The sequence below is a fragment of the Mirounga leonina genome, unplaced genomic scaffold (assembly GCF_011800145.1).
Source record: "Mirounga leonina isolate KUSES-001 unplaced genomic scaffold, KU_Mleo_1.0 Mir_129, whole genome shotgun sequence".
NCBI classification, from domain to species: Eukaryota; Metazoa; Chordata; class Mammalia; order Carnivora; family Phocidae; genus Mirounga; species Mirounga leonina.
In genome coordinates this window covers 61,330,253-61,341,332 of record NW_023270323.1, presented here as the reverse complement: position 1 = coordinate 61,341,332, position 11,080 = coordinate 61,330,253, and the positions used below count along the sequence as shown (strand labels likewise).

Below are 11,080 nucleotides of genomic sequence, written 5' to 3'. Positions count from 1 at the left end.
TTCAATCCAAGCTCTATTCAGACCCACAAAGCCCAGCTTCATAAATGCCCTAAGTCTCTAATCTCATATTTTGTTATTCTCCACCCTGGGCTCTAGCCAGAGAGCGGAGGGGTGGTTAGGACCTTCAGCAAAAGGGTGAAAATGTTGGCATGAGATTTGTATTGAAAGGCAACACAATGAAGCCCTAGAATACCTTTTGAACCCAGTGTCATGCTTCTCTCTCTCACGACCACCACTCCTCCACTCTGTTCTCTTTTTTGGTGCCTAATGCACAACACGCACTCCTCAGGGCCTTTGCTCAAGCTGCCTCTTATGCCAGGATTGCTCTTTCCCCCATTCTTTTCACAAACAGCTGTTTTTCAGCCCCCAAGTCTCCTTCTAAATGTCATCTGCCCTTGGGGCACCTGGGTGGCTCAATCGGTTGGGCATCTGCCTTCAGCTCAGGTCATGAGCCCAGGGTCCTGGTATCGAGTCCCATATAGAGCTCAGGGGAGAGTCTGCTCCTCCCTCTGCCCCTCTACCTCACTCTTGCTCTCTCTCTCTCAAATAAATAAATAAAATCTTAAAAAAAAAAAAAACAATAAAACTAAATGTCATCTGCCCTGAGGGCTTCCCCTGTCATCTATTTGCCCAGCAAAAGGCAACAGTTGGATTGCTGAAAGAAATGTCAGCAATTTCAGGTGGGATTTTACTCCAGCCAAGTCTCTCCACTACTCCTAGATTCTCTTTCTTAACCACCTTTCCTGATCTTTGGCCCTCTTACATGACTTCATAGTAGCCTCCACAGGCACTTAGCATACTATATTGTAACTGCCTGTTTCTTTGTAAGTTCCATGTCTTCATAATCTCCATGAGGGGAAGAACCTTGAGCCCTTTGCAGAGTTCTGTGTATTGTTCTACAAATTATAGAATCTGGGGGAGTCATAGGATCCCCCCAAATTTGTAGACAGTTGGTCATAAATGCCTGAAATGTGGCTGGCATCTGAAGTGAGGGCAGTTTTGTGGGGGACTGACTCCTTAACTTGTGGAATCTGTGCTAACTGTGGATGGTTAGTGCCAGAATTGAACTGTGGTATACCAGTTGGTATAGGAATGTCTATCCTGAATCATCCAAAGCCTCCTTGCTTCAGGGTATAAAAAACCTGAGGCTCCCAACAAAGATTAGATTTAAAATACAGGTTTTGGAAAAGCCTCCTTAAACAAAGGCCCCATAAGGTAGCAGCAATACTTCCTACATTTTCTTATTAAAGAAGCATCATTTTAAAGGTGATGGCAACATTACACATGGTGCATTTAGGCCTGTGTTAGGATGTTCTGAATACATAGATATTGTAGAATGAGATTGTGGGAGTGGTGACAAATTTCATTTAAAGATCTTGCTTCTTCTAGACCTTATACTATCGAAAAATGCACCCCCCTAAGGGAATATGCCATGGAAACAAAGTAAATATCTGTGAGAAACACTGAAGGTAACAGAGCCTTCAAAACTGAGATATTGACACAGGGACATATTTTACCATATTCATGTGAATGAAAGTGGTGAAAGAAAGATCAAAGATTTGAGTGACATAGTCATTATAAAATGTTTCCCATATTCATCTATTAATTTGAACAGATTTTCTCAGCATTTATGTCTATAAAAACTAAAACTACAAATAGAACTGATGCTGAATCCTGCCTTATCAAGCAATAAGTAATAGTCCAGTACTAACATGTAAACTACTGACAAAAATATAGTACCATTTATTTCATTAAAGGATACATTTCCAATAAAATATGTCAAAGGAGGTTATATCAGACTAACCCCTTTATGGATAAAAATGCTAAACTTTGGGGAAAATAAAAAAACAATTATTTGAAGATACTGGAAAGCAGTCAAAATCAGGCAGGCAGTAATTGAAAGGATGGCCACTCTTCAAAGAATTGAAATACAACAAGTATGATTTATGCTTATACATCTTTTCATGTGGGGAGATTACTCAGTCTGTACTGTGGAAGGTACCTGGAAGCCAATCAGAAAGCCACAGTCTTAATAGCTTAAGGATGGAGTCTGGCTATCAGAACAGCTAGAAACTGAAAAGGGAAATCCTGAAAAGGAAGGAGTAACAGAGGGAAAGAGCTCCAAAATCTACACATACACCCTACCCAAATTCTTGGTTGACTCCTGAACTCTGCATGAAGGAGACTCCAAGGAGCCCAGCAAAAGGCAACATCAGGATTGCTGAAAGAAATCATCAAAAATTTCAGGTGGAATTTGACTCTAGACTACTTAACTACATACTAGAATATATTAACACTTATCAGAGGAAAATTGAATCTAGAGGCTCTACAATATATCATCCACAAAATCCAATATACAATTTAAAAAATAACAAATATGTAAAGAAATGGGAAAATTTGACCCATAGTCAAGAAAAAAAAATAATCAATAGAAATTGACTCTAAGATAACTCAGATGTAAGAATTAGCAAAGATTTTCAAACACTTTACATATATTCAAGGACTTAAAAATATATACAGTCATAATAAATTAACAGATGGAAAATGTTAACAGATATATAGAAACTCTTAAAGAAGAGTCAAATGGAAATTCTAGTACTGAAAAGTACAAAATTTGAAATACACCCACTGGGTGGGTTTAACAGTCAATTAGAAATGGCTGAAGGAGGGCGCCTGTGTGGCTCAGTCGTTAAGCGTCTGCCTTCGGTTTGGGTCATGATCCTAAGGTCCTGGGATCAAGCTCCACATTGGGTTCCCTGCTCAGCGGGAAGCCTGCTTCTCCCTCTCCCACTCCCCCTGCTTGTGTTCCTGCTCTCGCTATCTCTGTCTCTGTCAAATAAATAAATAAAATCTTAAAAAAAAAAAAAAAAAAGAAATGGCTGAAGGGTTGGCAAATTTAAAACAGATTAAGAGAAATTATATAATCTGAAAAACAGAGATAAACCTATTGAAAAAAATTAACAGAGTCCTATTTACTTTTAGGACAATATTAAAAAGTCTAACATATATATAATAGGAATCCCAGAATGGGACAGGAAAAAGTTTGAAAAAATAATGACTGAAATGTTTCCACATTTGTTGGAATACATACATTTACAGATCCAAGAAACCCAAGCAAAACTCAAGCAGGATATATATAAAGAAATTTATATCAAGAGCATCATGCTCAAGCTATTGAAAAAGCAAGGATAAAGAAAAAAATCTTAAAGGCAACTAGAGAAAATGACAGTGCAAACTGGGTGGGTGGGTGGAGGGACAGAATTCAGAAATAATGAAGGGTAGAGGACAATGAAATTACATGTTTAGACTTGAACTTGGAGGGGGAGCAGGGGGACAACATAATCCAGAATTCTATATCTAGAGAAAGTATTTTTTTTAAATGATGGTGAAATAAAGATAATTTCAGATAAATGAAAACTTAGAATTTATCACCAGCAGATCTCTATTACAAAAAATGCTTTAAAAAAATTCTTCAGAGGGAAGGGAAATTATACTAGTTGGAAACTCAGATCTTCAGAAAAGAATGAAGAGCACCGGATGAAAAAAAGAGCACTGGAAATGGTAAATATGTGGGTAAATATAAAACACTATACATTGGTTTCTTAATTTCTTTAGAAGGCTTGTAAATGTTTAAGACAAAAAATATTCACTTTATTTAAACATATGTGGACCTAATATATGTGACAATAATAACATAAAGTATGGGGGATAAATAGAACAAAACTTTTGCAAGGTTCTTATATTTTACATCAGGTACAACAATATAAACTCTATGTACACTGAGATAATTTAAGGATGTATACAGTAAGTGCTAGAATAAGCACTCAAAATTTATGTAAAGAGATTTAGCAGAAGGTCAATAGAGGATTTAAAATGAAATACGAAGAAATATTCATTAACCCAAAAGAAAACAAGAAAGGAGGAACAGAAGAACAAAAAAAGAATGAAACAAATATAATACGATTGCAAATGACAGTAAATCTAAATCCAACCACATTAGTATTACATTAAACGTAAGTAGACTAAAAACTCTAATTGAAAGGCAGAAATTATCAGACTAAATGTAAATAATAAAATCAAGAACAACTATAAGCTATTAGAGGAGATACATATTTACAAACATGCACACATAAAGACACAAACTGATTGAAAAGGATGGAAAGGATGGAAAAAGATTTATCAGGCAAACAGTAAGCCTAAGAAAAGTGGAGTGGTTATATTACTATCAGACTATATAGACTTCAAGGCAGGAGTATTAGGAGAGATAAGGAGGGACCATTCATTATAAAAGGAAGGAAGGAAGGAAAGAAAGGACAGGGTCAAATCAAATCATCAGGTAGAAATTAAAACCCAACTGAAGACATAAAAATCCTGTGTATGCGCCTAATAACAACTTCAAAAATATATAAAGCAAAACTTTATGAAACTAAAAGAAGAAATAGACAAATCTACAATCATAGAGTGTAACCCTTATCACAGTCAGTGACAGAACAACTAAATGTAAAAATCCATAAGGATAGGGGCGCCTGGGTGGCTCAGTCAGTTAAGCATCTGACTCTTGATTTTGGCTCAGGTCACGATCTCAGAGTTCTGGGATTGAGCCCCACGTGGGACTTGTGCTCAGGCTGGAGTCTGCCTGTCCCTCTCCCTCTGCTCCTCCCCCTTCTCTCCCTCTGTCTCTCTCAAATAAATAAATAAAATCTTTTTTAAAAAATCCATAAGGATATAGCTAATGGGTATGACACTATCAATACTGAATTGATATTTATAGAAACAATTGATAGTTATAGAACCACTCAGCCGCAGCATACACATTCTTTTTAAAGAGCACATAGAATGTTCACTAATGTAGGTAATATGCTAGGTTATGAAATATCTCAATAAATTTCGAAAAAAGTTTAAATCTTGGTGTATCTTCTCTGGTCACAACATAATTAAATTAGAAATAATTACTAATTTCTAGAATAGCCCGTAAATATTTGGAAATTACACACACACTTCAAAGAAGTGAGTCTAAGAAGAAATCATAAGGGAAATAAAAAACTATTTTGAAATGATGAAAACGAAAACACAATAGCAAAAATTGTGAATGCAGATAAAGCAGTGCTTAGAGGGCAAGGCATAGCCTTTTTTTTTTAAAAAGATTTATTAATTTGATGGATAGAGACATGGCGAGAAAAGGAACACAAGCAGGGGGAGTGGGAGAGGGAGAAGCAGGCTTCCTGATGAGCAGGGAGCCCGATGTGGGGCTCAATCCCAGGACCCTGTGACCCCGACCTGAGCCAAAGGCAGACGCTTAATGACTGAGCCACCCAGGCAACCCAGCATAGCTTTAAATAGTTATATTTTTTAAAAATAGAAAGGTCCAAAATCAATAGTACACTCTTCTACTCTAAGCAGCTAGCAAAAGAAGAGGAAATCAAATAGAAATTAAGTAGCAAGAAGGAAATAATAAAACTCAAAAGTCAATGAACTAGAAAACAAAATCATTGGAACCAAAAGACAGCTTTTTGGAAAAAAAATTTTTAAATGATAAACTTCTCGCTAAATTAGTCGGGGGAAAAAAGAGTATACAACCAACCAATGTCCAGGATGTCTGAACAAAAGACAAGGTCTCTACTCTCGCGGGCTTATAGTGGGGGTAACAAATGTTAGTCACAGAAATAAATGTGTCGCTATGAATTGTGGTAAACTCCATGAAGGAATTCTGCGGTGGAGGGGAAACTGATTTAGATTGGACGGCGGCTCCTGGGCTGAGGTAAATTAACGCTAACGCAGGCGCTCCTCCTGGCCATCCACCCCGCCGCGCGTCTTCCCGCTCCCGCCGCCGCAGGTGACGGCCCCGCCCCGCGCCCCGCCCACCACCGCCCCCGCCCTTCCGCGCAGGCGCAGGGTTGGCGCGAGGTGGGGCGCGACTGGCGGCTGCGCGGGGACAACCGCCCGGCTGGCGCGGAGCGGGGTGGTACGCCTGTGAGGTGTCCTCGACCTGCCCCAGCGGCTGCGGTCCCCCGCGATGCCGAGGCCACAGGCGGGCAGCTCGCCTCTCTGAGCCGGTCTCAACGCCGAGGGCACAGAGGGAGGCAGGCCATGGCGGAGTCCTCCGAGCCCGGGCGGCTGGCGTCGGCGGACGGCGGCGGGAGCCTGGAAGAGGAGGACGACGAGGAGCGGGAACCGCTGCTGCCTCGGATCGCCTGGGCCCAGCCACCTAAGGGCGCCCCGGGGAGCGCCGTCAGGCTCGTGGAGGCTGCGGGCGAGGAGAGCGCGGCCTCCCCTCGCGAGGCTGGAGACAAGGAACGGCTGCTCCCGTCCTGGGACGCGCCCAGCGGGCCCTCCGGGAGCGTGAGTGGCCTCCGGAGCTCGCCCACCCGCCCGAAACGGAAACGCCCCCGAGGTGCAGGTGCGACCCGGCCCTTACCACCACCCCGCAGTCCAGCCCCTCCGGGGTCCCATCTCTGTCCCGCACCAGCACTTGCCTGGGAGGAAAGGCAGCCAGCCGGGCAACCCTCCCCTCCAGAGCACCGGCCAGGGGGCGCGTCGCCGGTCGAACCTCGGAGCCCTTGCCTTTCTCTCTGCTCCCCGGTTTCCTCGCACCTTTTCCAGGGGGCACTGGCCACGTCACCCAAGGCCTGTGGTTGTCTCGGAACTGATCCTTGGGGCCTCCCCTAAGAGTAAGCCTAAACTGTTGAAATCAGACCCTGAGGAAAACTTAGCACGATAAAATGACGTCGGTTGTTTGCTCAAGTTTGGGCTTGAGGTTTGGATTAAGAACCCTGAACTATCAGGAAAGTTCCCCGGGTTGTGAATTTGCAAGGCAGGTGGGTGACAGCAGAGAGATGCCCAGCAAGAGTATCTAGGTGCCATTGGGACGCGTTTTCAAAACTTTTTCTGGTGAGTGTTATTGTGACGTTAGCCAGAGGGGGCAGAGGCAGTTGAATTTCTCTAGCTGCCAACTCTGTTGCGAAGTTTTCTTTCTTGAGTCATTTCTGTTCTTATACTGTAAGAGGTGGACTGGTAGCCTCAGGTGGAAAAGAGGGTAACTGATACGATATGATGTTGAAAACTAGTAAAAGTGTAGGCATGCTCTTGCAAGCGTGGGTATTTGTTGATAAAGTAAGTTTTTTGGCAAGTTGAGTCGAGGTAGGCTACTTTGATAGTAAAATAGGGTGGAATTGTATGAATCCTAGCTGGAGATGAGACGGGCTAGTCTGTAAACTTAGGATAACATCTGTTTGTTGGCGGTTGGGATGGTTTAAGGGAGATGGTGTGTGCGCTGTGCCTGTAGTAGAAGTCCAAATGTGATGGCTTAAAGAAAAGCCACAGACAGTGTCACTTTAATTAATGCTGCTTAGTTTTCCTGGAGTTTTTAGATTGTACATGTCCTGCTACCAGTACAGTAATGGAGCTCCTACAATTTAAGGAATTTGGGATAGAATAGATTATTCAAGTCGTAGTTGAACTTACATTCAAACATCCTCTCAGGCAGGTAAATCGAAGAGGCCCCAGAGAACCAAACTTTCCCCTTCAAGTGTTTCATGAATAAAGCTTTAGCAGACTGGTCTGCCATGCATTATGCCATTATGTTAGCTAACAGGTGCATGGACAGTACAACATTGAACAGAACAAACATGAGGATCGCAAATGGACCCACATTCACCTAGCTGCGTAATTTGTTTCTGTACTACCTAGAATCGCTTCTGTAAAGTAACGAAGATCTGTGTGGCTAGCTTGCTTTTTTCTACCCTCGAGTTACCTGTGTAGCTAGGTTTTAAAAGACCCTAAAACCTTGAGTGTGTTTGTTCTGTGAAAGTGAGGTTTTGTTAAAAAAAAAAAAAAAGTATTAAGGCTAGAAAAAGTAACAGTGGAATAGAATATAGTGCTCAGAATACAAATGGGTTACTAAAGAGCATTCCTCCCTTTTTAAGTGGTAATAATTTATTTGTATCACAGTTTACAGTTTGCTAAGATCTCTTTTTGTATAGTTCATTAATTCTCACAGCAACACAACAGGTTGTTACTCACCCTCATCCATGTTGTGAGGATTGAAAATGAATAAAACTGTAATGACTAGTCGGTCATAGAACTTCTGCGGTGAGCCAAAGTCAAGTATACAGGAAGTGATAAAGCCAGAACTGAGCCTAGTTCTTCTTTTTATGCCCTGTACTTTTCCATTTTGCTGTAGATCCCAAGTATTATAAAATAACTGTTACTTGTGGTTACTAATGGATTTAATTAAAATGGATTTTTAATGGATTTAAAAATAGTTTTTGAATTGTAAAAAGTATTTTAAAAATTTCAAACCAGTCTCCAAAAAGTTAGTTTTTGAATAATATAACTAGATTTTTAAGTTATTTTTTAATGAGTCCATTAACTTTCTTTGCCCTTTACCACCCAATTTCCATGAAGCCACCTCTCTAGTTCTAAGAAATTCCTACCTTTAGATTGATATTAACATCATTTATCTTATGCTTAATGCAAATGCATTTATGCTTAACTATTTTGTTTATGTAAATAGGAGCTTTATGTACTCTACCAGTGGAAGAATGTCTGTAACCTTCACTTGAGCAAGACACTGACAAAGTCTAGACCCAGCATAAACATAGTGGTGTTGGGTCATTATCAAAGTAGAAAGATTAGTGGCATTCCTTGTTCTAGTTGTCATTTTAATCAGTGATAATAGTTAATACCCTACGTAGCAATATGTGTAGGGCATAGTTCTATGAGCTTCACTTATATTGATTCATAACTAACCCCATGAAGTGACTATTTGTTATTCTCATTTTAAGGAAGCACAGAGAAATGAAGTGACTTCTCAAGGTCCCAGTTAATACAAACCAGGAGCACTTAACAGTTTTGTTGGAGAACCTACAATTAGAGAATGGTGTTAGAATACACAAAGAACTACCAAAGTAAAAGGAAGTGTGTATTTATAAGCCTTTTAATGATTCATGGTGCCTTATAAATGTATGAACAAAATAACATCACTTAAAAGTAAGGAAGAGAGAGGTGAGTGGGAAATAAGGTGATGAAATAAATAAGATGGAGGTTGGAATAAGAGTCACAAAATGCACATTAGACGCTTGATGCAGGCAGCCCAAAAATCTGTTCTTTGAAGTTCCTGAGGAGGCAACTTGAGAAGAGCACAATCAATGTGCCCATAAAGTTAAACTAATGATTTGAATCAAAACAGACAAAGGGAAACCTGTCATGTATCTTTTGGAGAAGAGACTATATGATGAATAGTATCTTTGTAATAAAAGTGATGAGTTTCATAGGAACATTTCTTGTAACTTCCCTGAAGCCCATTTTAATAGAAGAAAATTCTAACGGGTGGTGCTATCAGTATTGCTGGATCCGTATTCTAGACACTGATAAGCTGGCTGAATTTAGAGGAAGACATGAGAAGAGTAGATGCCCTGTGTGTCTTGACAGTTCTCCATAGCTGAGCTTTTGAAAGATAGTGAGTGAGCAGCCACTTCTCCCTGTCAAGAGGTCATTCTTCAGCCAGTAATGAGAAGATACCTACTCTTTGTTTTCCATTTATTGCCGAGATACATCATTCTCAAATGCTTGAGTGCCTGCTGGGTGCCCGTGGAAATTGAGGCCTTGGGGAAACAGTAGTGACCAGGTATCAGATGCATGTTCAGTCACTATCCTTGTCCCCACATAGCTTTATAGCCTAATAGTGGAAATGGTCAATTAAAACCATTCCAACGGCCGGTATATTTGGATGGGGAAAACTGAGGGTTCCATTGAACTGTGCCCTGGATTTAGGGACCAAGGAACACTTAGCAGAGGAAATAGTATCCAATTTGATACCTGAAAAATGGCTGGCCCTGGAACTCTCAAGGGCAGGGTTCCGATCACCAAACTAGTGAGCTAACCACTTTTCTTTTTAGAGACTATTCCGGTCAGTGGGTAAGTGAGTAGGGGCTCATTTTGGCTTATTTATTAAAATGAGAACTTGATAATTATCACACATACCTATATAAAAGGTTTATAAAATGGATTCTCTTATTCCGTTTTTAAGTCTGGTTACTAAAGGACCAGTGATAACCCTTACGTGTGGTCAAGGGGATAGTTTGTTAATAAATAATTGTCAGATTTATCGAGGGCCCACTATGTACCAGGCACTGTTTTTAAGCACTTGGAGTATACCAGAGAGCAAAACAAAGATCTGTGCCCTTCTGGAACTTAGATCTTTTTTTTTTTTTTTTTAGTGTTACAAGTGAGGAGATGGAGTTCAAGGATCAATAAGAATTAGCCCTGGGGAGGAAGCTTGGAATATACATGGGGAATAGCATAGGCAAATCCTCTGTTGAGAGGATGTGCTGGATATCTTAGGAAAAGTGAGGAGCTCATATAGGACTGGAACTTGAGTAGAAGATCATCACATTTTAGAGGAGACCGAAAGGGAGTACATAAACAATACTGCATTTATTCAATTAAATATATATTAAGTACCCACTAAATGCTGATCCCTCATCCAGGTGCCAGGGATATACCGTGAATAAAGAAAGATAAAGTTCCTCCATTCTTAATTACTTTCATGGGGTAAATGAGAATGATTAGGAATTAGCATATCAATTGTATTGACATAACTACAATACTTGGATTATTTATTCTTCTTTTAAGTAAGTTAAATATGCCCAATTGCCCTTTTTGTAGTATTTTTCTTAGCACATACTTTTTTTAAAAAAATATTTTATTTATTGAATTGACAGATACAGCGAGAGAGGGAACACAAGCAGGGGTAGTGGGAGAGGGAGAAGCAGGCTTCTCACCAAGCAGGGAGCCTGACGCGGGGCTCGATCCCAGACCCAAGCTGAAGGCAGACCTTCAAGACTGAGCCACCCAGGTGCCCCATTAGCACATACTTTTAAAAATAAATAACCATTTTATTTCTGCCTAAATTAAGGCAAATTTTAAATTAAGGTAAATTTATGTTTTGAATTTTCATAATGTTGAATGCATGTAATAGCCTTTAAATACCTTCCAAAGTATGAATAATTTTTGCCTTGTCTGTCACTTTAAATGATTAATTGTTAATTCATTCTGCAAGTGTGTATTGAGTGCCTGTTAT

The 11,080-nt window shown here is 40.2% G+C and overlaps 1 protein-coding gene across 4 annotated transcripts in view; it reads left to right on the top strand.

Moving 5' to 3' along the window:
- Positions 1-5,905: 5,905 nt before the first annotated feature.
- PI4K2B (phosphatidylinositol 4-kinase type 2 beta) overlaps positions 5,906-11,080 on the top strand; it is a 30,710-nt gene continuing 25,535 nt past the window's right edge. For 2 of the 4 annotated variants that reach the window (XM_035005201.1, XM_035005202.1), the window contains exon 1: positions 5,906-6,397. In XM_035005201.1, coding sequence (XP_034861092.1) covers positions 6,088-6,397 — 310 coding nt within the window. In that variant the 5' untranslated portion in view covers positions 5,906-6,087. The remainder of the gene's footprint in view (positions 6,398-11,080) is intronic. The other 2 variants (XR_004679282.1, XM_035005200.1) reach the window with 1 other exon arrangement.